The sequence below is a fragment of the Atractosteus spatula genome, chromosome 11, assembly GCF_055471065.1.
Source record: "Atractosteus spatula isolate fAtrSpa1 chromosome 11, fAtrSpa1.hap1, whole genome shotgun sequence".
NCBI classification, from domain to species: Eukaryota; Metazoa; Chordata; class Actinopteri; order Semionotiformes; family Lepisosteidae; genus Atractosteus; species Atractosteus spatula.
The window spans coordinates 4,319,553-4,346,250 of record NC_142716.1 but is presented as its reverse complement, the minus strand read 5'-3'; the positions used below and the strand labels follow the sequence as shown (position 1 = coordinate 4,346,250).

The window sequence follows — 26,698 nt, the reverse complement described above, 5'->3', positions numbered from 1 at the left end:
TCACCTAGTTGATTTAATTATTTCTTCAGATAGACTATTTTGCCAGTCTGGGGGTCACACAGATAAAAAGAGACTTTTTACACTGGATTTTGGCCTCCAGAGTTTGAGCACTGCACACCAGATCTACTTCTGCTCATGCATCCACACCTTTGTTCTTTTCACAATTAGATTTAGAAATCAACTAAATGTTCAGACTTATCTGTTATAAAATTGGACTTTAAGACCACAGTATCCATGCTTTAAGTGGGGCACTTTAAGATAATGCATATGACAAGTTGGTGAAGAGGAGTCCGTCTCCAATGTTGAAAAAGCATTGGAAGGTACAGTAGCCCGTGTGTTATTGTAGCTCAGAACATGGTCAGATCAGTTGTCATTGTTGTCAGCCTTTCTATTTGGAGACCAGTTATTTTTAGCGAGTGGCTGTGTTCCCAAGTTTATCAGCAGCACTGCCATTGTGCTTGAGTGAAGAATTATATTACAGCCCTGAACTAAACTAACTAAAGGAAAATCTCTATGGGGAACTATAAATCGAGACCGACTCAGACTTGTACAGGTAACAGCGATTGTTCTGTTTTGGTATTTTTAAACAGATAAAAAGTTTTGCGGAGCGGGACTTTGGACACAAATAGAAAACGAACGAGAGAAAGATATGCGTCAACTTTGTCTCGTGAAACGGAACGACGTCTCTGTTCTTAGATTGTTGTGTGACAACGTGTTCTGTCACCATTGTGTCTTTGGGCAGCCCAGCTTGTTTCGGCAGCTCGCAGGTGTTGTTTTTCAGCCTTGTCTTGGGGATTTCTTCATCGTGACAGTTAGCCGAAGCATTCTGACAGACAAAATATCTGAGGCACCACCAACATTTTGACCCAGTCTTTAACTCATGACCCCAGAGGCACTAGAATGTGATCTTATGAACTGTAAATACAAAAGGTCAAAGTCTTGTGTCTTTGTTTTCCATTTTATTAAGTGTGACCTAAAATTATGGAGCTCAACTGTCTTCACTGTTAATTGAATTTGTTAATTTGCTGTTAGATAACATAGCAGCTTTATTACTAGTCCATAATCTTCTGTCTGTTTACAAAGATGAATGGAAGAAGAAGGTTAGCGAGTCCTATTCAGTCATAATAGAAAGACTGGAGGATGACTTGCGCATCAAGGAGAGTGAGCTGATGGAATTAAAGCATGTCTTCAGGTAAGAACGTGGAGATCCGTAAATGCTTTCAGACAGAGCATTTTTCGTTGGAACAAATTGTATTGCATGTGGATTCCTAGCAACATACACTGTACAGAAAGTCCAAATAAGATTATTTTCTTTCTCTACACCACTAGATTTATCGTTCACTCAGATGTGGTCTGCTGTTTGTTTTATTTTCGGATTAATAGTAATTGTGTCTCCCACAGCTCAGATGAAGCCTTCAATAAGGTCAACTTAAATTATCGTACAGAAGGGGGGCTGTCCCTGCTGCATCTCTGCTGCATCTGTGGAGGTGAGTGCAAAACTGGTGATAAAAGCAATTTTATTCCTAATAAGAATTCCAGCCAGTCTGAGAAGTGTTGGTTTAATGCTGAAGCCATCAAAGAATATGCAACAAACACTACATGTAATGCTGGTGTTATATAGTGGTCACAATATCTTAAATATGTCCCGTGTTTTGTAATATTATTGCTGTGCTTGCACAGGCTTCAGTGTGGAATTTTGCCATCAAAGGTTTTAATGACCTGGCTGATGATGTGTTCTATCTTAGCCCCGCATGAAGATGTATATAGAAAACTTAGCTGAGGGAACAGATAAGAATACATTTTCATGCACGCTGTATATTTGTAAATGTGTATTATAAAAGGATGGTTGTGTCATTTTATTTGTACTTCAAATGGCTTTATCTGTTCTCTAAAATAAAAAAAATACTTAAAAAGGGAAACCTGAGTTGAACACAATGTGTTTCTGTCGAAAACCCCCAGAACCGCGCTCCTGTAAGAAGGACAATGTATCGTAATGCTCTACCGCAGGTAACAAAGCTCATATCCGGACCCTCATGCTAAAGGGCTTGCGCCCGTCCAGGCTGACACGCAACGGCTTCACAGCTCTGCATCTGGCTGCTTACAAGGTTAGTGCAAGAAGCAGGCTAGGTGCCCGCTTTCCAAACTTGACGCACACCAGCCAGGGGCGGCGCGATCACAATACTGAAGATGCCCGGTCCATCTTCCCCCAAGTAGTCGCTGATGTTGTGAAAAGTCACCGTGGGTAAAAACGATACCAGCTGTGAAGAAGAATACACAAGACATTGACTCTCTTGATGCCCTAGTAGAATTATTTTTATCTTTGTTCTTTTTATATTTTCCAGAAGAAAATTACGGTTAATTTTTTTTATTAGCATGGTGCAAAAATAAGTATAACGTGATTTAAAAAAAAACAACGGAGGGTAAGGTGCACCTCGGCGTGCGTTTTCCCCCTCAAAGGGTCGATTGCTGATGCGGCTGTCACAGGCCAGACGTAGCGGATATGTCCCGAGTGAAGTTACTGTAGATCAGAGAGCTGAGCCGTGCGCCCGTCTCTGACGCGCTCGCTCGTACCTCGCAGGCCAACGCGGAGCTGGTGACCGCGCTGCTGCACGGAGGGGCGGACATCCAGCAGGTGGGGTACGGGGCCCTAACCGCCCTGCACATCGCTACTGTCGCCGGCCACCACGAGGTGAGCGCCGCCTTGCACTGCCCGTGGCCTGCCGCTCCGGAAGGTAACAGTTAAAAGTCGATTCAAATCCGAACGCACCCAACAGTGGTCTTCAGTGGTGAAAGAGGGTCTCTGAGCCGTTGATTTGATCGAGGCAAGAGGAGGATGCCTCTTTTGTGTAGCACACTCCAGTTTATTCTTAATTCATCTGTGTGATGACTGGAAGGCAAAATCTGTAGAATTGTTAAAGGGGGAAAAATAACCGGATTAAAGGACCGTAGTTTTGCCACACAAACCATAGTATATGTGCATATGTATGTAAATAAAAAAAAGTGTTAGTGACGTCCTGACTCCCAGGCTGAAGTAACAGTCTCCTTAGAAAAGTGTGCGCGAATGACAAAACTTGACCCTTGCCACTTCTGTCCTGTATAATTTAATTCAATCAAGCAAGCGGGGGCTCTGTTAAGTTGCGTTGCGCCCTCCTTGTCCTGTTGCTTTGCAGGCTGTGGACATCCTCCTCCAGCACGGAGCGTATGTTAACGTGCAGGACGCTGTTTTCTTCACTCCTCTGCATATCGCCGCTTACTACGGCCATGAGCAGGTAACCGTCCCCAACAAGAACAGCCCGCGGCCTTAATACAGCCGAATGCGTCGACTAGATGAGACTCATCAGTTTTTTTTTGTTTATCTATAGATCCTTCGAATTGCCATCTCGTTATTTACTCTTTGTAAATTACTGATGCATTCTATCCATACAGTGCCTTTCATTAATACGCATCGACACGATTAAATATACAAAGACGAGCTGTTTTGGATGAATGCGTTGCGTGTGATCGGTCTCGAAAGCGCCCCACATTGTACCATCGGAGGAATCCGAGTACACAATTTCCCACCTTCGTGATTCATAGAATTTAAGAGCCTTTGTTAGAAAATGTTGGACCTCTTACCCTACCGTAGTAGCAAGCAGGTGGGATTATTTTGTGTGCTTGTAAAGAAAGCGACGTGTTTTCACACTAAAGTGAGAATCTGCGTTTCTTTCCCCTCAAACACTGGACAGGCAAGAAAAGTGAAGAGCTTTGAGCTGAGGCGTCCTGTGCATTTTAATTCACAACGCGTGTTGTTATGGGTGGGCAGTAACTTGAAATCTGCTTCCCAAATGACCTTAGAGGTATCCGGGTCTGTCGTTGTTTTTAAGAAAGAGAGTTAATTAGATCACAGTATATAGGGAGTTTGCGTCGACGGTGAGAGATGCAGCCCCGCAGGCGGTGCTCACGGGAGCTAACTGTTCTCCCACCCCGCCCCAGGTGACACGGCTGCTGCTCAAGTTCGGGGCTGACGTGAACGCGAGTGGGGAGGTGGGCGACAGGCCCCTGCACCTGGCGGCAGCCAAGGGCTTCCTCGGCCTCGTCAAGCTCCTGTTGGAAGAGGGCAGCAAGACCGACGGTGAGGCGCCGTTAGACACGACTCTTGGGCGCTTGGCGTGCCTGGCTCTGAATGTTCACGGGAAGGGTTTGGGAGAGTGTCTCCGGAGTGGAAACCGTGTTTTGACATCATTGCCATCGCACCAGCACCGCCCAACCGAATGAAGGCTGTGTGGCTGCTCCACATCTCAACGTGGCCGGCAGAGGGAGCTGTGACCCTAGACCGGGCCCGTCCGGTTTTAACCTTGGCGCTGACTTTGAAAAGTGAAGCCTCACGTTAAAACACCCCCCCCCCCCCCCGTGTGTGTGTGTGTGTGTGTATGTATGTGTGTGTGTTTGCTGTGTCTTCTCCTAAGTGCTAACACGAGGGATATTAATCGATGAGACTGGGGGTTCCCTGCCTTCCTGTAGTCAACGCCCAGGACAACGAGGACCACGTGCCCCTGCACTTCTGCGCGCGGTTCGGCCATCACGAGGTGGTGCGGTATCTGCTGCAGGGCTGCTCCGCGGTCCAGCCCCACTCCGTTAACATCTACGGCGACTCTCCGTTACACCTGTGAGCAGCCTGGCCTCCGATATGACAGCTGTCTGCGGCAGCAAGACTTCTTGCATGCATGTATTTTAAAAAAAAAAATACACATTTTCTTAAATGTAGATATTTGCACATCAGATCACTGGCAGCCGGTACTTCCTTGAAGATGTTCATTTTTTTTTTTAACCTGGGATCTTGGCTAACTGCCAGGGTGGGGATTTTTTTTAATGATGTCGATTTGAAATAATGTATCGATGCTATTCTGCAAAGTGTCGAGTCCTGCTGGGGCTCATTGGATGCAATGGATTGCTACACAGAGAAGCTTTGGTAGAGGGAAAAGCACAGCATGGGGGAGGAATTCCGTGATGTTTTGCATCATTATTTTTGGCGGTCTTCTCACTAAACCCATTCCTGGCAGGGCCTGCTACAATGGGAAGCTCGATGCAGTGAAGGAGCTTGTTCAGCTGTCCGGGACGGAGAGCCTGACCAAGGAGAACATCTTCAGTGAAACGGCCTTTCACAGGTACAGCCCGGTCCATTCCCCTTGGCCTTCAGCTCAGCAGTATTCAGCCTCCGCTGCCCTGGAGTGTGACACTTGCAGGCAGGTCGATTGAAAGACATTCTTTCAACAGGCCTCATCAATTTCCACCTCGTCTCTTCCTGGCTGATCCCACTGTCCAGTGAGGTGATTAGTTTCATGTTGGCACTCCAGCCCTCAGTCACTGTTTTCTTTTTAAGCACAGCCACAGCCGGGTGAGGCCTCTTAGCTCTTGGACCCTGGAATCAATTCCAAACTGGGGCGCCCTGCTGTTGTGGGGTGTGCCTGTTCCCCCCAATATTCCTGTGCACACTCACCGGGCACTCTGATCTCCTCCCACCAGGGGAAAGTAAACTGGCACCCCCAGAGTGTCCTTGTGTGTGTGCTGTGCAGTGAACTGGCCTCCTGTCCAGTGCAGTCTGGCCTTGCGCTCCACACTTCCAGGACGAAATCTGGTTTGCCCCGGAGGACGACTGGGAATAAGCAGCTTGCCGATAATGGATGGAGAGATGGACAATAAGATGGCATGTTCACAGTTCTGTCCTTTCATTAACTGCTGCTGGGAGAAGCCTTCCTGAACGTCTTGGGAAGCGCAGATAATGGCTGTGTCTTTGTTTTTCTGTTTTGCGTGTTTTATTTCCATAATCTCAGCATTAGATGTAGTTCACTTGCTGAGTGCTCAGTGAGAAGCAGTTATGAGCGTAAAGGGTGAAATGTTCCCAAGAGAGACATCCTGTAAATGTAGCGTAAGATGCAATTGCTGCAGGAGAACCCATCTCTGATTTTCTTCTTTCACGTTTGTGACACAGGATGTTAGGTAATGCACACAAAAAAAAGCATGGATTTTACTCCAACATAGTAAAGATCAGCTTTCTCACCACAGCAGGAGTAGGGCTGTAGCCTGGGCAGGAAGCCAGCCCATCACAGGGCACACACCTGCGTGTTCATACGGGGAGAACACGCAAACTCCTCGCAGAAAGAGACAGGAGCTGTGTGACAGCAGCCCTCTGTCCCATGTGCCACTGCAGCCTCCGCAGTAAAGACAGTGAATTGTCAAAATGGTGCGTGTTGTTTTAGAGATTGAGAACCAGCGCCTTAGAATTTTGATCCAGTTTCTTTTCAATTCTGGCAGCGCCTGCACTTACGGAAAAAACATTGAGATGGTGAAGTTTTTGCTCAGTCAGAATGCAATGAGCATCAATCATCAAGGCAGAGATGGACATACAGGTAAAGTGAAGGACATTCCTTTTGCTGACTTAAAAAAAAGGGCGGAGCGGTGGCTCTGTGGCTCAGGATCTGCACCTGTGGCTGGAAGGTTGCTGGTTCAAATCCCGCGGCCGGCAGAGGAATCCTACTCCGTTGGGCCCCTGAGCAAGGCCCTTAACCCCAACTGCTCCAGGGGTGCTGTATAAATGGCTGACCCTGCGCTCTGACCCCCAGCTTCTCTCCCTGTCTGTGTCTCATGGAGAGCAAGCTGGGGTATGCAAAAAGACATTTCCTAATGCAAGAAATTGTATATGGCCAATAAAGTGATCTTATCTTATCTTAAATTGCATTGTCTTCCTATAACAGTTTTAGTAAGTGCCAGGGGCATGTTCATACCCTTGAATGCGTACAAGCTAAATAATGACTTGCAAGACGAGGAGGCCAGAGCGAATCTTGTAATGTTATGTCGATTAAAGACCAAACTGCGTTGGGCCCAGAACTGAAAGACAAGCAGCGCCACCTGATTCTACGTTTGAACAGACCTTCTCCTGTGCCTGTCTGTTGCCTGGCCTGCAGGGTTACACAGTGCCTGTTTCCATGGGCACATCCGCCTGGTCCAGTTCCTCTTAGACAGCGGGTCTGACATGAACCTGGTTGCCTGTGATCCCAGCAGGTCCAGCGGGGAGAAAGATGAACAGACCTGTCTCATGTGGGCGTACGAGAAAGGTGTGTCATCGGAGCCAGTTGCACATGTCTGAGCGACATATCGTGGGAATGTGTTTGCAAACATCTTGGCCCACAGCAGTCTCTGCTTCATTTACACTGCTGAGGGAGAAAAGCGTCGTCTGATTCACACCATGTGGATGTATCATGATCTAGAAATTGTGAATAGTATATAGATGCCAATATAATAATCTTTGTATAATCTTTCTTTTAAAGGGAGATTTCAGAACTGGGTATTTGCAGCCTCATATACTAATTCAAGAGATGTTGTATAAGCTTAAGCAATTTAAAACCAGTTCTGCTACATTTGCTGGATTAAGTGCTCTGTACGAATAAAGCACATGAAATATGCTCACTGTTTGCTTGTTCTTTAGTCTCTAATGGTGTAACGAAACACGTTTGTTGCTAACTGTGTGCTCATCGAAATACTGTATGTCATCACAACAGAGTGTTAATTAATCACAACGCTTGCTATCAGGGGACTGGAGACTGGCAGCAGAATAATACTGCACCTGGGTTCCTGTTACAGGTCATGATGCCATTGTCACCCTGTTGAAGCACTACAAACGGCCACAGGACGAGTCTCCCTGTAATGAGTATTCCCAGCCCGGGGGAGGTCAGTGCCGTGTGTGACCATCGATTGATAACACACAACGGTTATTGCTTTCTGCTGTGGCTGTTCTTGTTCTGTTCCCAAAATGCGCAGTCCTGCTGATTCTAGAGTGTTTGTCTGAGTGATTTAGAGAGCTGAAAGCTCAACATCAACGCTAATGGGATAAGTTAAAACAGCCTCCCTGCTATTTTAGTTTTCAGTCTCTCTGATCCTGCTGGAAATTAATAATCGCTGCACAATAGAGAATTCATCTGGCAGCCCCAAAACTTCAAGTGCTGGCCAGAGCCTTTTCTCAAAGGGGTGCACTTTGATGGCTTGCTGGAAAAAAATAAAAACAGCGTGATTTTGATTTTACTGAGGAAAAAAGAAACAGTACAAGAAACGAGAACAAGCCGTTCAGTTAGCTGTCAGATCAGTTAGCTGTTAGCATCTCTTTCCAGCTGGGTGGGCCAAGTGGCCTCTTCGTGTTTGTAACCTTTCTAATGTCTTTATGTTTTTATGATCATTAAGATAAGTCTATATTGAGAAAAGTTGCAAAAGAGATTGTTAACATTGTAATTTATAAAATGCCGATGTTATAATTCCAATATATGAAAGCATTCATAAAGCAGAAAGGTCTGACATGTGTTTTGGGTTTTACAGATGGGTCCTACGTGTCTGTTCCGTCCCCTCTAGGGAAGATTAAAAGTATGACAAAAGGTAACAGTGTACCAGACGTCTAGACAGCTCTTGAGAAACAGTTTCCATTTAAAGCTGTTTAAATGCACTACATCATATTGTAGCCTTGTGACCCCATACAGTACCTAGAATCTCCTACAGCAACAGTCAGCCCTATATGGAAATGCAGAATGCTTTCAGGTGTCACAGTATTATATCGGGGTTCTCCAGGTGTCAGTGCTTGGGCTCATTTCATTCTACAGGATTCCTCTTTACAAAGTAAGGAACTTGTGTTTAGTCGGGCATTTAAGTGTCAGGTTACGATGCAAATAATTGTATGTGTTTCGCACACTCCGGTTGTACTTATCCCTTTTACAGGAATTTCTAAGTTGTGATTTTGAACGGGCAATGCCTCCTACACATACCTTAGCTAAATAAAAATGACTTTTATTTCATTCTGTGATTTGATAAAATATTTTTTTTATTTGTGTTTAGAAAATGTAATGCTATATTAATGATGTGGGGAGTAGCGCAAGGGTGGTAGGGATGTGAAGTCATGCCTGTATTTTATAATATTAAAATGCACTTTGTTTTTGTTCTCAGAAAAGGCGGATGTTCTCCTGCTGAGAGCGAGTCTCCCCTCTCACTTCCACCTCCAGCTGTCAGAACTGGAGTTCCATGAAATTATAGGATCAGGTATACGAGCTGAGACAGCTAGTGTACTAGACAGTTCTTCTTATTATTTCTTAAGCTATTTCTTGAGTTATTGAGAGATAGGCAGCCAATGCTAAAAATAAAATGTTCTTTATTTAGGTTCCTTTGGAAAAGTTTACAAAGGACGATGTAGGAACAAAATTGTTGCAATCAAACGGTGAGTGCTCTTGCACGAACACAAGAAGAAATGAAATAATCCATTAAGTGGATTATTTTACAGAATGATCTCCTCAGTTTGCACTGAACCATTCACAAATTCAAAATCAAAAGCGTCACGATTGTGATTTTCCGTTCTAGGTATCGAGCAAATACGTACTGCTCAAAGTCCGATGTAGACATGTTTTGCCGTGAAGTGTCCATTCTCTGCCGTCTCAACCATCCCTGCGTGATCCAGTTTGTTGGTGCCTGTTTAGATGATCCCAGCCAGTTTGCGATTGTTACTCAGTATGTCTCTGGAGGGTCACTCTTCTCCCTACTGCACGAGCAGAAGAGGTAGGTGGGGCTTTCCAGTGCTTTGTTCTGAACCTCTTTTTGTGTCCTGCTTCAGTATTATCTGCAAATGTCACTAGTTTAGTAACTGTACCCAAATCTAGCTCATCAATATAAATTGGGAAGAGCAGCAGTCCCAGTGTTATCGATCAGTTCCCCCCATAAGTCTGATTACTTTTAAATCTGCAGGATAATTGATCTTCAGTCAAAGCTCATCATTGCCATTGATGTGGCAAAAGGCATGGAATACCTGCACAACCTCATCCAGCCAATCATCCACAGAGATCTCAACAGGTGAGCAACGTCCAGCCCCTGGAGCTGCAGCGGTGCACGGATAGATACTGCACATGTGCACAAGTACTCAAGCTGAGTGTGTTTCAGTAAACGGGTCCTTTATTTCAGAAGAATTATCTTCCAGGTTGCTTTGTGTCTTGTGGCAGGAGTGATCCTTTTTACCATGAAAGGTGTGAGTCCCAGACGGTGCTGCAACCAGTGTTGGTTGCCTCAACAGTCTACATTTTGTATAACAGAAAACCTTTATTAAAATAACATCTCTTTTACACAGATTTGTTGTCAATAGACTGGACCCTTGCTATGATTTCTGCTATGGTTTTTCCTAAATATGGCTTTTACATATGATACCATGTTCCCTTTTCACTGGTTATTTCATTTTTTGCTAAAACATACTGAGCTGTCAAGGCATATCATATCATCTGTTACCAGTGTGCCTAAGCAACTCTTAATTTCTCACTTATTATACATTTAATCCCCATTGTATTCTGATTCTTTCTAAGTACTAGAGCCTGCAATTTATTGAGAATTAAAACAATCTGGGTTAAATATATTTCCAGGGTGGGAGGTGATTGGGAATAAAACAAATTCCTGCGAAGAAATTCACTGTGAAGCTTTTTTTGACAGCCATAATATCCTGCTTTATGAAGATGGCCATGCAGTGGTGGCAGATTTTGGAGGTAATTATACTGTCTTTAGCGAAACCTACTGGAATCTTACAATATCTTCAGATCAATAACAAGTCAACTTTTATCTTGTAGAATCCAGATTCCTGTTGTCCATGGAGGAGGATAATATGACAAAACAACCTGGGGTTTGTATGCTTCCACCGAACTTTATTCTGAATATACAGAGTAGCTATAAACTTAACGTCTTACTTCACTTTGCCTATAATCTGCAAATGATGAGATGTACTTTAGCAGCATTAGGAGTGGATACACATGGGCTCCTCTCCAACACAATCCTTAGATCTGTAGACCTTTCTGGTGGAGGCTCCATTTCTGACACATTTTCTATGCGTAGATGTACAGAGCTGTCAGCTGTGGCAGTTTGCCTGGAGAAATGTCCACAAATGCTTAGTCTCCCTAACGCCAGACTCAGCTTTGTGCAGACTACTGCAGCCAGAAGTGAAATGGTATTGCCTGATTTCGATTCTGCCAAATTAGAGAATTTACTGAGTAGCATGAACTTATTTCTACTAATAAAATAAATGTGCAGCAATAAAGGACAATGTATGCTACAGAATGCCTGCAATAACTTTATATTTCTTTAAAAGCACCGTGGAGCTGCTCTGGACTCATCCTAAACAGAGTATTAATGTATAAAGAGGACAGTGCTCTTCTGTTGCTTCTGCACAGCTGTAGGTTTTGAGATAAGCCCTGTTTTTGCCACTGTGGTGTCTGTCGGGCATCGTTACTGTAAGCTAACAGGGGGGTCCTCTGCTGGCGGTTCTGTGATCCTAACGGTGTGCGGGGGGGCTACTGTGCAGAACCTGCGGTGGATGGCCCCGGAGGTGTTCACGCAGTGCACCCGCTACACTGTCAAGGCAGACGTGTTCAGCTACGCCCTGTGCCTCTGGGAGCTGCTGACCGGAGAGATTCCATTCGCTCACCTCAAGCCAGGTACTGTGTCTGCACTGCACAGCCAGCCACCCCCTGTCCCACACAGCTCCCCTCCCTGTAGTGACACGCCCCAAGCTACAGGAGGACCCGGGCTGTGCTTGGCTCTTAAATCTTATTTTGGCTTCTGTTTTAAGCTACAGTAAACCCACTAATGCCTCAACGCTTTATCCTTTATCATAGGATGTCCAACAATGGAAAATGGATGTATAGGTTATGGCTTTGATGTATGTGCAAACTCTTTGTGGGTCGGTTTTCTTAAATCGCAAAAGATGAATTTAAACCGTTGTATGGTTTGTGTCTTACTTGGACTGTAAGACTTAGGATAAAGCACTTGGAGCTCTTGATATGCCTGGACTTTGCTTCTCATTTAGGCAGGACATGAAACGTAGCTGGTCAGTCATGTTGAAGCCAGTCGGGTGACCAGCTTCTCTCTCCTCCCTGTCCTCTCCTGCGCAGCTGCAGCTGCAGCAGACATGGCCTACCACCACATCAGGCCCCCCATCGGATACTCCATTCCCAAGCCCATCTCCTCCCTGCTGATGAGAGGCTGGAACATCTGTCCAGAGGTGAGCCGAGACCTCCACAGACCGCAGTGGACACGGGCCGGTCTTTCACAGGCGAAGAGTTTCAGTCACACAGCCGTTCAAGAGCTGTAGCTGACCAGGAGGATGGTTTTGACAGCACTCTTACGACAGCAGTGTACAGTGACCTAAGTGGAGATCACGAAACTGCTGTTCGGCTGGATTTTAAGAATAGCAAAATATTAAAAACATTAAAAACACACAATAAACATTTTTTTCACAACTGGTAGTATATTGCCGTCCTTGGAAGACTTGAAAAGTATTACAAAATTACAAAAAAGTCTTAACAAACTACTGACGTTATCAATATATACATTACACTCAAAATATATTGGCTTAATCACCTAAGCGTAAAAATGACATAGTGTTATTTCTTGTTATTTGTACAGTAATCATAGAACAGGTGTTTTTAGTTGGTTCGTGAGGGGTCAGAGGCATACCTTAATAAAAACCGGTTTCTTGAACGCACAGGTTCCCTCTATCCAGTAGTCTCTGGCTAGGAGAGGTAAATGCTACAGAAGGTCTGTCTATCTTATTTTTTTCTCCAGTGCCGTCTGAGGCCCGCTGCTTGCTTTTTCTGGAAGAATGAGGCGGATCTTCCTTTGTGGGGAGCCCTCCACTGACGGGATGTACTCTTGTATGATACCTGTGCTGGAGCAAGGCAGATTCCTAGTGTCCCCATCAGCAGCGACCTCTGATGGAGGAAGCACAGTAGATGTTGCTGGGACGGGGCCCGCTGCCTGGGGAGAGTGGGCACCCTCTGTGGTGTTGGCGCTGTTGTTATTTGACTGATTATCTCCGTTGGCTGGTGTCTCGTTCTCTGAACTGCAGAGGACGGTGGCTGTCTGACGGGCTGGATTAGCCGAGAGTTTCTCAGAACTGCCTGCTGTTTCGTTTAGTGGAGTTATGGGCTCCACATTTCCCTCTCTCCGTGGCCCTTGGGAGTTCTGAGTTTGAGGTGTCAGGGTTTCCTCAGCGGTGCCGCAAGATCCTGCAACATCGCCTGGGCCTCTTTCTCTGCCCGAAGTCAGAGTGGCTGATGCCTCATTGTCCTTGGTGTTCATGTCGGCTGGTGTTGGGTCCTGGCTCACACTCTGCTGCTCTTGAACGCCGACGTCTTTGCTGTGACTTTCATCCTGGTCTCGTGGCGGAGTTAGTTGGGCTTGAACCTGTGCTTGGCCTTGTCCGTCTTGGGATCCGCTGTCTTCCTGGACTTCTGGAATGGGGCTTTCATGAGTCTCATCAGCGCTGTGCTCTAAGACCGTCGCACTGAGGGACTGGTCTCCCTTTGCTTCTTCTGCCTTTTCTTGGGCGTCCGGTTTTGCTCCATTAACATTTTCAGGTTCCGAACCCCTTTGAGGAGGTGTCTCCTCACTCTCTGAGCACTTTCCTCTTTGTGAGTTTTCGTCCGATCGGTCTTCTGCTCTTTCGTTGTTTTGTGACTCCAGCGAGCGTGTTTCTTCATTGGAATGATTGTGGTCGGCTGTTCGGTTGCTGTCTCCCCCATTTTCCATTTCCTCGCTTTGGGGCGCCTGTGTTCCCTGCAGCTCTGCGGACGCCCCGTCCTCAGGCCTTTGTTCCGCAGAGGAGGTTTTTCTCTCCTTTCCTGCTGCCTCAGGCTGGGAAGGTCCCATCGTCGTCTCCGCAGGACAATCGGGAGCAATTTCATTTTGCGGAGCTGGGTGGTGAATTTGTTTTCCACTGACGTTTTGAGATTTCTTGGTCTTCTTTGTGCTTCTCTTCTCTGTCTCCGAGGAGCGAGTTTCTCCGGACAGAGCAGGGACAGCTGTGGCCTCGTTGTGTTTGTCTTTCTTCCTGTTCCTCCGCGAAAAGGCCAGCGTGTCTTTGCTGTTTGTTGCCTTGCTGGTATCTCGCTCAGCCTCTTTTTCCAGTAGGCCCTCCTCCCCGGGTCTCTTACCTGGGCTTACTCTGTTTCTTCTGAAAGGGTTTACATTTATCTTGACTTTCAACAAGCCGTTGGATTGAACCTCGTGCTTCCGTTTCTTAAAATGGGATCCCCCGTCACCCTGATCCCTCGCAGGAGTCGCTCTCGGCGAACGGTTGGAGCCCCGTTTGTCTTTCATCTTCGGACTGTTTTTTAAGCAGAGGTCTCGGACGGCCCACTCCCTTTTTTCTTCGAAGAGGCCTTTTTTCTTCCGAGCGGAGATCAGGCGCACGTCCGGGCCGCGGAGATTAAAATGGACGCTTTTTTGCACCCGTGCTAATCTGACTGTTGGCGTTCCCATCCGATCTCCTGCCGCGCCGCTGTCAGGGTCCGAGGGGCTGTTAGCGGTGTCGGGAGGGCTTTCCCTGCGGAAAACGGCTGGCCCTTTCGAAATACTTTCTTTATCGCGCCACAGCTCCGCGGCTCCCCCATTGCGCGTGCGCTCTGTGGTGCTCCCCTCGCCTCTCCCCTCTCTCCTGTATTCGCCAGTCGTGTGGCAGTGCACACAGTTAACGGTGAGGTAGTCTGGCAGGGAGTGAATATGTGTGGGCTCAGCAGCATGCCTGCCCTGAAAGTCTCTGTGCGCGCCACCTATTCTCAGACCGCAGTGCGTTGTGTTGTACAGGGCTGGTACACATGCAGGACAGGATGGCAAGCAGCTGTGTCGCTTATAAAGGTGCTCCTCGTCTCCGTTATAGCTGGCTTCCCATTCGCCAGTTGTCCCAGAGCTGTCCGTGAACCGCTCTCGTCTTCCTGTCGTTTGTGTGTCAGCTTCTTGTCTCTTATATTGCATCTGTGCTCTGAAATCTGCAGAAGAGAGCAAAATGTTTAGTTTGTTAATTTTAAGAATGTATAATGTGGGGAAGCCATGGGCTATGTTAGAGGAGCTATGCAGTATATTTACATGAAAAGGAATCTTTAAGCACAGGCTTATCTGGATTGTATGCCAATATTGTATTCTTCATTCATCACCATTACTCTTGTTATGATGTTTTTAATATTAACCAGTTAATCTAATAGAATTGATACAGACATTAGGGCGACCAAATTCAATCTTCCACTGCTAATGCTCTGTTTTGCTGCATTTTGAAGAGTTTATATCCTTAATGAGGGAACATTTACAGTACATTCCAGTTTTTAAAGCAATTTTCATGCTTGTGTGCCTTAGTGCACAATTTGTGTGGCATTAGAGGTATGAACGTAATTGAATTTAAATGCTTTCTGTTTCATGCCTTCGTGAGCGAAATGTGGGGCTTCTTATTTTAAAAAATTCTCTTTTGGAAACGTCTTTTTTTCAGCTGCGTCTTTCACACTGGAGAAACAGAAAACACGAGCTAAAAAAAGGCCCTGCAGTTTTTATTCAGCAGTCTCGCAGCTTGTCACATGACCTTCAAGTCTCCTCACGGAGCCCCACTTTAATGAGGCTGTTATTTTTAATGAGTCGTTAGAACCCACCACGCATTCTTACCTTCACTCAACTTCAGGGCAGGCTGCGACACGTGTCTGTGCCTCTCCTCCCGCTGTGTCAGCCTTTCTTGTTCGCTGGGGCCGGTTGCTATCCGACTGCCGCTGTGCAAAACAGGCGTGCGGCTGCTGTCTCCTCCCTGATGCCCTCCCGCGCTCCCTGGGACCGAGTGTGCCAGGCTGCAGCTCTGCCACGCCACGTGCTGCTGTGGTCTGGCCAGCTTGGCCCCTGCTGCTACAGGCCTTGCCCACTCGCTGGCGCCCCTTTGCCTGTAGACCGTCCTGTCCTGAGGTCCCTGTCTGTTCGGGTGCATCAGCTGAGGGACATGTCCAGGATGGACAATGGACAGGACTTGGACTTCATTGTCCTCGGTGAAAGTGCACCGGGGCGTCTTTCCGCTCTCCACAGAGCTGCTGGGGGAGCCAGCTTCTCCCCTGAGGCGCTGTCTCTGGGCCTTGTTGTGCTCCAGTCTGTGACAGATACAGTACAGCAGTGCCAGTGTGAGCCCCACCGCTCCTATAGGAAAACAAAACGGCAATCATTGCATGCTAATTATTTAACAGTTACCTTCCTGCTAGGGCATGGCATTAATTTCATTTTTATAGCCGTTCTCAGGCTGTACTACTTTTTGAAGACAATCATAAATGTGAAAATACTGTCAAAGTTAACTAGCATGACAAAGCTACAGAAGACTTTAGAAAATGATATTAATGTTGCATTAGTCATAATCAAACAGTTCGTATTTATCGTGATATTATATTAATCCAACAAGGGTATGCTCAGGTTTTCTTTCTAATAAAAAAGTAAGACGATCATCAAATATGTACTCAAACCCTTTTGCATAAATTTGAAATAACGTTTCTCATAAAGACCTGTAGCCCATTTTATCAGTCAAGACACAGCTATATGAGACTGTTGAGCAGAAAGTCTGATAAGTCTGTGGTGGCTTATCAGGACTAAATAATGTGAATCAGAATGAAAGTGTTTCGATATGCTGTTTTGTAATACTGAAATAATCATAAACACTTATTGGTCATAAGAATTCGGTTTGCATATATTGAAAAATTCATACAATATCAATGGTCGCAAAACTACATCTAACATGACATCATGATGATTGACTCCATTAAATATGGTAGCACCATATCCCAGCCACATCCTAATGTATGAGGGCTGATTAGCTCACCTGAAAAGCAAAAGACAGCCGTTAACAGCATGTCTCTTACGTAATGTCTGTAGTCACTGCTTTGGACAGTTATGGTGATGTTCTGATTGGGCGGCACACAGTTCGACTCTGTCAGCTGCAGGATGGTTTGCACAGCTGGGTTGCTCGAACTCTGGCACACCAGCTGCTTGCCGTTGTACAGGATCTTGTCTGGCTGCTCAATGTAGCTGCTGAGGAATTCCGACAGCTCCCGTAGCTCGCAAGAGCAGTTCCACCGGTTGATGTCCAGGTTCAAGGCCGAGAGCCAGGAGAGGTAGGAGAAAGCATCGGGGATGAGCGTGAGGCTGTTCCTCGACAGGTCTATAGACCTCAGCCGAGGAAGGTTTGCGAAGCTGTCTCTGGCTATGTACGTGATCAGGTTGTCCGACAAATCCAGTGTCTCAAGGCTGCTCAGCGTGGAAAATTCGAATGTGTTGCTGTCTAGCCTGGAAATCAGGTTCCCCTCGAGCTGCAGAGTGACCAGGCTCCCCAGGTCTTTGAACCAGCTCCCCTTGATGGCCTGCAGGGCGTTGTTCCCCAGCTGTAAGATTTCCAGGTGTGGGAGCTGGCTGAAGGTGGACTCGAGAATAGCAGCGGTTGAGATGCGATTGTGATCCAGCAGCAGTGCTCTCAGAGCCGTGAGGTTCCCGAAAGCGTTCTCCTCGATGTTTGCTATGGCGTTGTTGCTCAGGCCCAGCAGAGTCATATTGGACGGGTAGGAAAAGGACCTGTTGCGAAGGGAGGCAATGTTCCCATCCGTGAAGAGCACAGCCTTAGTCGTCAGGGGAACCTCTGTGTACAGGAGAACAGATGACACTTCAGGTGTGGGCTTTTGGTTGCAGCGATGTGAAATGGGATTATCTGGCGTCAGTGACCGTGGGTGGGATTGCTTTGGGGATCAGCCGTACTCTGAGTCTTTTTATGAGGCACAGAAAAGGTCTATGGAACGATAAGCATTAAAGCTTCACCTGAATTCACTGAATTATTCAACACATCTGGCTTTCACTGCTTCATTCAGCACCGCGGTGCGCAGCAGGATTGTGGTTGTGACAGTCCCACGTGTGTTGCAGACATGAAGTCTGCACATCCCCTTACCTATGACACTAGTCAGCCGGTGGCAGATGATGGCATCTTCTGAGCACACCACGCAGGAGGCAGGACACAACTCCTTGTGCTGAGCATGTGAGAGAGAAGCCAGCAGCACAAGGAGCACACCTGAAACAGGGAGGAGGTGAAGCCAGGTTACTCGCCAGCGGTCACCCGTACTGATTTTCCTCACAGGCCTGAACCCTCTGATTCATTATGGGCCGGTGTTCAAAGGATCACTAAGGGATTTTGTTATCTATTGTTTCTTTGCAGTAATCTGTGGCAGGCTGGGGCTTGGATGTCACTTGTTAACAGCCAACCTGACACTAGAGGCCGCCAAAGGCCACTGTTATTTGTTAAATAGACACACTGGGTGATGGTTAATTAATTATACTATTGGTTGTGGTTAATCTCACAGTCTCACATGGGAGTCAGGTAGGAGAGGGTAAGGGGTAGTGGGGCTATTGCATTACCTGCAGTTAAGCTTCCTGCACTGTCTGATATCATTCATTGTAGGTTTTTATATGTTCTGATCTCTTGAGCCATGTTATTGATGGTGAAGTCTGTCTGACACCCATAGTCTGTGGCTAATTTTGTTTTGAAGTTATAGACCAAGTCTTTGCCTGGGCTTTTCTGGTAAAAAGAAAAGCTGCGTGCAAGGATCCTTTTAGTAGGTAATATTTTTTCTGGTAAGAAAACCAGGAGTCAAATATAGAAAAAAAATATTTGTATCATTGTTTGCATAAGTCGCCAGTCCCTATGGTGATTTAAAAGGTTAACAGTGCTTTTAAGTGCAAATGCAAAGGAAAGGATAGACATGATTCCAGGTCTGTAATGTGTTTACGAAATGTACTGCAAGACAAAACGTGTAATTGCTATTTTGATATGTGTGTAAGTATAATTGGTAGATCTTCATTCTACGTTTTATAGAAACAAGACATAAACCAACTAGATGTTCTTGTTGACTAAGGTGCTGTACAAAAGTACAAAAGTAAAAAAACACTAAAGATGCATCATGTAGATTGACTTACTTCTCATCGTTTCTGCTATTGTACAGGTAGCATGTTGTCGTGTTTTCTTCTCGGCATCAGGGCAAGAGATCTGTGGCCTTTAACTTGTGATGCTGGGCTCATTGTCCTCCTCTTTCAGCTGGTGTCTGAACTACAGAGCACCTGAAAGACAGTCAGTGTAATTAGGTTTTTACAAAATTATGTGTGTTTTGCACTGATAATGGGCCTCAGAATGTTTCTGTGCATATATGCAATGGTGCTGTAAAAATAGTTAATCTGGAATATTATTCCTCTCTTACAGGAAAGACCAGAGTTTTCCGAAGTGGTTGCCAAGCTGGAGGAGTGTCTCTGCAATGTCGAGGTGAGGAAATTGGCTTATAGCAGTTACTTGTGAGGGACGTTTTGGTGACTGTTGCCTTGAGCAAAATTAAATATGGAGTACGAAACAGAAAATGCCTTTCCAACACATCAGATTCTGCTGTAGCTGGCTGTCGAATGGTGGTAATGAAAAAACGGTTGGTTCAGTCAGAGGAGTAGAATGAGAGATTTTGCTTTTCATGCTCGAGTGTGTAAGTACTTGACATGGCAAGAATTGGGAATAATTTGGGATATTATAATATCCAGGCCTCCATTCATTCATGAGTAAGTAACCTGGAGCGGATCCCAGAAGCACAGATAGCCCTTTGCAGAGCACGCACAGACACCAAGGTGCCCATCCAGCCTGTCTTTAAGAGAGGGGAGGAAACCCTGAGAGAACATGCAAACTCCACACTTGAGCTGTCTTCCTTCATTTCAGTCAGTATTTCAGGTATATTGAACGGGTTCAGCAGTGTAGGATAGCAGAGTGGCGCAGTGGAAGCCTGCGATGGACCGAGACTGTCCTCTGCTGTGCTCGTTTTTCCAGAATGAACAGCGAGACACAAACGAGCAGGCACAGGAGGGAAACTACATGGGACTGCGTTTAAAACCAGTCACAAGGACGCACTTCTGCAACCGAAGGGGTTGGGGGATCAAGCTATACCCAGTCGTGTTGCTGAAGCCGATACCCTGGCATCTTTCGAGACGTTGGCTGGGGGAAGTCCTGCGATCAGTTATCTGCTACCTACCAAATGGGATTGGGGATTTGGATGGCCTCCTGTTGTTTGTCACCTTTCTTAACGTTCTCCTGTATAGTTGACTGTTCTTGCAATAGGCAGTATGTCCCCAATTGCCATGTCAACAATTTGTACGGGCAGCCCTGGAGATCTTCTGAGACCGCAGGAGCGAGGAGGCTTTGGCAGGGTGCCTCTCTCTGACTCAGGATGCGGTCCGCTCTCTGACTCTCTCTCTCGCCTGCGTCCCACAGCTCATGTCCCCGGCCTCCAGTAACAGCAGTGGCTCCCTGTCTCCTTCCGCCTCCTCCGACTGCCTGGTGGCCCGGGGGGGGCCGGGCCGCAGCCACGTGGCAGCCCTGCGCTCCCGCTTCGAGCTGGAGTACGCCCTCAACGCCAGGGCTTATGCCGTCTGGTCACAGAGGTGGGACCTTTTCCCTTGTCACACTGTGAAGGGGCGGAGCCTGCGGTAACAGTCACGGGATCACTCTACAACCACCCCTGGGGCCTTCTGGGGACTCAAGGGGCTCGTCCGGGTGGGGGGTGGAGCTCTGCGACCGCGGGTTCGAGGCCTTAGCAATGTACGACTGCCGAGGGTAGTGTGTCAGTAGCTGGCCAGGGCTCTCAGAAACACAGATGCTCTCGGTGAGAGACGCGCCTCTCCTCCAATCGGCTTAGACCCTCCAGTATAGGGAGGCGGGTCTTGTGATGTCATAAAGGAGGTGTGGCTTGGAGGTGGGCGGGTCAGAGGAGTCTGCCAGCTCTTCCTGATTCTCACCGGTGAGCTGCTGCACGACAACACTTGGAAACCACACAGCTGGCTATTCCAAATTGGGTGGGTAGATCTAAAATACTGGGCGCCTCTGTTTTTTTAAAGAAAATACTTCTGGATGGAATGAATTTGTGCGTGAAAAGAGAATGAATCAGCCTGCGCCAGACTGCATTCAAAATTACATTTGCTTCCTGGACAAAGTCATCATTTGAAAGGTTGTGACCTGAAATGATTTGCGAAGTATAGCTGTGTCATCTCTCTGAGGTAACTTGAGGATGTTCATCCAATTTTATCTCAGGAAAACAGCTCCTGCACTTACTTGCCTTAACCTGAAATGATGTCATGCCCAAGCAAATAAGCAAATGTACTTCAAGGAGGCCTTGTCTGCCCGTCTTACTGTTTATCTAGCGATAAGGTGAAACATTCAAAACACTTCTCCTGCAACAGCTCCCCCAGTGTTGCTTGGAGACACGAGGCCAAATATAAAGAAAAGTAAATGTAATGAAACATGTATGACCTCTCTGTTGGATTAGCTGCTTGGTTGCTGTTTATTCATACTACATGACTGCAGCAGGCAAGCCATGGCAACTGTTTCCAAGTATACAGTAACAAGGAAAGGAGACACACTGTGGGCTACTAAGGTTTCTGCTTTGATCGCACACTGATCTGCTCCTGCCCGTAGTCTGCAGCTGCACAACTGCTGTACAGTCAGCACTGGTCAGCCTTCCTCCCCATTATGAAGCTCATGGCAAAACTGGAGCATTTATCAGCAACAGGGCACCTGTCTTTAGTCATGAGGATGGCAGTGCCACTGCTCCTCGTCCTTTCTGTTTTAATGTCTACAGGTAGTCCTGGCAGATAAAAGGGTTTTGAGTCAAGCGTATATTGTCACCTTTAAGGTACCTTTAAGAAACCCAGTAGCCATTTCAATAGAATCACATTAGAGCCTAACAAAATATTCCTATACAATTTATTCAATCATATCTAGGCTTATGATTTACTGCATAACAAGCTGTTCTCCTCTGCACACATGACTTCAGTGTCTGCAGAACTAAATTGGAAACGTGTACTGGTTCATGCCTGTGTGTAGAGCACAATATGCAGTGTTCTGAGAGCCTTTTCAAGACCCTGTGCTGTGCCTTTCTGTGAACAGAGATGGACAAAATAATTACAATAAAAAAACAATGAGTTATAAATTTCATTATCCTGACCTGACAAGTGCTCTAGCGTCACAAGCTGCTTATATTTCTGATTTCCCAGCAGTCTGCTGTGGTTGTAAGGTATGAGGATGGTTCTTGTGTGTAGATTGATCATCTAAAGTACTTTATAAGGGCACAACTGCTAGGTACCATTTTGTATTAGCTTTTTTTTATAGGATATGTTTTTATGCCAGAGTCATTCCATTTTTAGTTGCTAGGAGAATTGATTTCGAATAGATGACTAATGCATAAATTGTCATCATAAAAACAATAAAACAATCGGAGCAATTATGTTTAATTGTTATAAAATCCCCAATGTATTTTGGAGCTGAAAATAAGTAAAAATGACTTGTAAAAAATAGACAAGTGTTAAGCAGCACACTCCATGTAACCATATACAACATTTTTTAATTGCAGCTGAACTTTTGGCTGGGTGTTTTCTGAATATGATCCCACCTTCAGATACAGATCGCTGATGAGGGGATGGGCTCTGAGCACAAAATAAACTTAACAATAAAGTCAAGCTTAATCTTCTCTAGGTTGGAGCCATAATTTCACAGATTCAGAAACAAGCCAGTCCACACTACTTACATAAAAATCTCACATTGACGGTGCGTAGAGAGATGTTTCATCATAATGCAAACTGGTAGCTTACCTCATGTCTGACTTCTGTGGATCAGTTACTCAATGGTCCAGAGCCTCAGTACAGCAAACTTTTATCCTCCAGAATGCATTGTGTCACTATAATCCCTCCTGGGTTGATCAGATGGTCCTTAAGTACTCTAAGTCATCTCGCACTCTTGTTATACACCCATCAAAACAAATTGAGCCTGAAAGAAACGATCTAAATATATTAGAATCGTCTTCTAAGATTACAGTACCGTTGGACTGGGCATGCTCAGCTTGTGACAGCTGTTACCTGAGACTGCAGGCTCGGAGATGGTGTTCACCTGACAACAAAGCAGCGTATGCGCTGTCCAACTTAATTTATTTTTTTAATAAAGTGCTGAACTCTCAGACTACAAAATGGGCAGGAAATACAGGTTGGTGGCTCCTGACTTTGTTGAATCTTTCTTGTTTCACCAGCACTGGGCGGCGATCCTCTCAAGGCCTGTCCCTGGATGAACTGAGGAAAAACCTCCAGTTTCCTCCCATTGACAGGAATGGTAGGTTTTTCCTAAGTGATCGTCACTCATTTAGTATTTGCGCAAACTGCATATTGTTTTGTGGAATTTGAAATTAGTTTATGCTAATGAGAACTGTTTTTTATAGCACCTTTCACAATACATCAGCAATGCATGTGCAACAAAAGAATCAAGCAAAAAAGACAGGTATACACAAATTAAAACAGTAAATTAAACACAGTTAAAAGCTACCTAAGTACATAATTGAGTATGTAACTGCGTTTTAAGACATTTTAAGACTGTGTTTGAACAGACAGATTCACTTGAAAGATCTGATATGGGTTAGGGGATCTCTCCACAGCCTTGGAGTCACAGAGCAGAAACCTGGACTCATACTGTGAATCCCACAACAGGAGGGACTATAGGGAGTTAACAGTACCCAGATGTAGTCAAGTGCCAAACATTCACGGCCTTAAAGATCAGTATTTTAAATGTGTGGTACAGTGAAACGAAAACAAATCATTTCTGCTCGTGCTGGTTAGTTTTGTTTAAAATCCCATAGCATTATTGTGGTGTAACATTGAGTCCTTATATAATTCCTATATATTGTATAATGTGGGTTTTGTAAAGTTCTCTCTCAAGTGTCTCGATCAAACCCATAACTTGTCCAACAGGACTGTGGTAATTTTTCAGGCATGTGTTGTGGCTGAAGTGCTGCACAGATACAAGCTCCTCATTGGATTTCAGTGCAGTTAACATTAAATAATGCTAATGCCCAGGGCTCATTTTGGTGTCTGATTCCTTTTGCACAGGGTATGTCTCCGATCCCATGAGCACCATGCGTTTTCACTCCTGCAGCAGTAATGGGAGCTTTGAGGACAACAACTGACTTGGGTGTAGTTAGCAGACAGCTCATTAAGAAGCACTAGCAACACTGCCAAACGTCATGTGAACTGTCCAGTTGCAAAGGATTTCAGATAAAGTGGACAACAAAAGTACATGCAGCCAGTTTGTGCACCTTTCTTATTTGCAAACAGAAAACGGATTTTAAAAAATGCACGTACTTGAGTGAGAGTATACGTAGTTCATGTTCTTAGCTGAAATTGCTTTATTCATACTGTATGAATTGGCATTTAAAACATTATGTTTGATTCAATTAAAAATAATAATCAAAGGAAATATATTTCTACAAAGTTCTGCTGTTATTTGTAGCTTGTTTGGGGAAAATAAGTCCAGGACACCAGTTTTAAATCACACTGTTGGTTTCATCACTGTATCCTTTCCTTGCATTAACTAATTTATTCACCCATAAGGAGTTTTGGCTTTGTTCTTCTTAGATGAAGCAGTTAAAGGTGTGGAGGCCTCTTTAATAGTGATGATAACAGCTCAGAATTGCAAAACATTGCAGGCAGTGTACTTTTAAGAACTCTCTGAACATCAGTGAATAATAAAAAACAACGACACAAAAGTAATTTTATTTCAGGCTCTTTATTGAACACAAATATAATTAAAAATCATATAGTTTTTATGCAGTATACAGTTTATTCAAAAAACATTATCTCACAATTTCTGAATAGCAATAGAATATAAATATGCTGAACACTTTCTGTACTTCCTGAGCAAGCTTGGTCAATATAAAGCACATTTTAAGCTGCAAAGCTTAGCTTGGTTTCTCGTGTGTTTTTTATTCTTGATAGTGCAAAAACAGCTGCACAAATCACAAAATTGTGAGCAAGCACTGTCAGACTAGGGCTACATAAAGTCTGAATTTGTGTTCTTCAAAATGAAAAGCTTCAACAATTAGTACAAAACTGTTGCTTCTTTGTTATGCTATTAAAATATGTTAGTAATCTAAATTTGTAACACATTGGCAATTTGAAAAGAAGTCAAAAACGAATAAAGTAATTTGTTCCTTACAAAGGAGGTTTTGCAGAAATCATTTTTTACAACTCCTTTTCAGTATCTTAACAGCTGTGTGTAAATGGTAGTGTTATGAAACATTGTCCCATTTCTAATCCCTGCGCATAAACTACTGTGAAGAAAGAAATACACTCAAGGATTCACAATTCAAGGGAAAACATTTTCAAAATTCGGCATGCGTATTTCTTAAAATATTTGCTTAACGTGTGCTTGTGTAGTGTCTATACATTTGTCATGTTGACATAGTTTGATCACTTATGACTTCAAAAGCTGAGCATGATTTTATTAAATATTTTTTCATATTCTAACGTACAACTTTTCTAATAATAAAAGCCACTGGTCTTTTGAGATAAAAATATTTTCACTGTATCATATACTTCTGTCTTCAGAGTAAAATCAGGCATACGCAAATACAAAAATTTCTGTCTTCTCATTAGTGAAAAGTAAAGTGTCTAAATCAATGTATTGCACAGTGCTTTCTCATTTTTCATCTCTGGAGAGATGCACACAAAAAGTGCTTTTAAGTGCAAGCTTTGTTAAAGACTGGATTGGTGTGATCAAAGGAAAAACTTCTAATTTTATGAATTCTTCTGCATGATTGTGATGTGGCCACGACCAGTGGTTTTACTTCTTTCCCTCAAACGGCGAGTCATTCATCGTCAGGGGTTTATTCTCCCAGTGTGACAAATGGAGGACCTGACCCTCGGAGGCTCAGTATGAATTATTTCTGTTCAATGAGTCAGGCTGTGCGGAGTATCCGCTTTCAAGAACCTGATGAAAGGTGAATTCCATAGCAGATGCTCTGAAGAGTGTGTACTTCACAGCCAATCACTAGAAAGACACCTAGGCAGGGGCAAGGTGTGACCAGCACCTATTACAGGAGCTGCTAAAGGGAGAGAACATATTACCACAAACATCACTGTTATTGATTGAGCCACTAGGAAGCCACACTATCACAGAAGGACAGCTGAATTGTTCTTTCACCTTTTTTAGCGAATGTATGTCATTCATTTATGCCAAGCTAGGTTGCCGCTGGTGTCGGAGGACCAGTAGGAGGTGCTCCTGCCCCGGACCAGAATTGTCAAACCAGTGCCCCTGTAAGGTGGCTGGGGGGGGTACTGTGCTGTAGGCAGCACCATCTTTCCGATGGGATCTACTGCCTGCCGAGTGAGATTGATGACTACTTGGTCACTAGAGATCCCACGGCACTAGTCACAAGAGCAGAGGTGGGTGGAATAGTTGTGGGAGTCTGGAATAAGATACCCAGCTGTGTAGTTTAAGCTGACGACCTGGCTTCTGTCAAGAAACAGCTGGATGAGGTCCTTGGATCAATGAACTACTCACTCCCACACAGGCTAGATGGGCTGTGGGGCCTCCTCTTGTTTCTAACTGTACCTCTTGTGCTTTTGGGGAGTTAAAGCCACTGTCTGGGTGAAACTGCCCCATGGTCTCCCGCCATCTGGCTTCCCTGAAGTTCTTCCTTAATTCGACTGATGAAGCCCTCCTTCACGTCTCTAGCTGTCCTGCTGCGCAGTGGGGCTGCTAGTGCATATTGGCTGTTGTACGTCACCCAGGGAGGTGCTTCATCTTGTACGTCCTGCAGTGTCTACACTGGAGGTGGTGGGGGCTGGAAGAGTGGCAACATTGCAAGATCACAGGCACCCAGAAAGGCAAAGGGCCTCTTCGTCATGGCAGGTGAAGGACACCCCCACTTGCTCCAGCTCGAGGCACAAGGTCAGTTGTGTGCTTCACTGTTAGAGTTCGCTCATGCCATTTGACCTAAGCCCACTTGAACTGGCAGGCTCTGTGCTCTAAGCTGCTGGCTTT

The 26,698-nt window shown here is 45.2% G+C and overlaps 1 protein-coding gene across 2 annotated transcripts; it reads left to right on the top strand.

Moving 5' to 3' along the window:
• The first annotated feature begins 418 nt into the window (after positions 1–418).
• tnni3k (TNNI3 interacting kinase) lies at positions 419–24,868 on the top strand. 2 transcript variants are annotated; one of them, XM_088926983.1, is made up of 25 exons: positions 419–553; positions 1,084–1,192; positions 1,402–1,487; positions 2,008–2,105; positions 2,579–2,689; positions 3,171–3,269; positions 3,973–4,111; positions 4,501–4,645; positions 5,040–5,144; positions 6,292–6,386; positions 6,942–7,091; positions 7,618–7,704; positions 8,344–8,400; positions 8,962–9,054; positions 9,172–9,229; positions 9,370–9,564; positions 9,751–9,855; positions 10,480–10,532; positions 10,614–10,666; positions 11,342–11,474; positions 11,931–12,040; positions 19,067–19,126; positions 20,111–20,280; positions 22,914–22,993; positions 23,764–24,868. In XM_088926983.1, the coding sequence occupies exons 1-25, from the start codon at positions 514–516 to the stop codon at positions 23,838–23,840; spliced, it is 2,508 nt and encodes an 835-aa protein (XP_088783109.1). In that variant the 5' UTR covers positions 419–513; the 3' UTR covers positions 23,841–24,868. The 2 variants fall into 2 exon arrangements, with proteins under 2 accessions (XP_088783109.1, XP_088783110.1); XM_088926984.1 differs by lacking the exon at positions 3,171–3,269.
• Positions 24,869–26,698: the final 1,830 nt, after the last annotated feature.

What these genes read in the sequence shown, in the direction of transcription:
- tnni3k (XM_088926983.1), top strand. Translation starts at nt 514, where the DNA reads ATGGGGAACTATAAATCGAGACCGACTCAGACTTGTACAG. An exon ending in AGAGGGCAGCAAGACCGACG is followed by an intron (nt 4,112 to 4,500) that starts GTGAGGCGCCGT and finishes GCCTTCCTGTAG; the next exon opens with TCAACGCCCAGGACAACGAG. An exon ending in CATGTGGGCGTACGAGAAAG is followed by an intron (nt 7,092 to 7,617) that starts GTGTGTCATCGG and finishes TTCCTGTTACAG; the next exon opens with GTCATGATGCCATTGTCACC.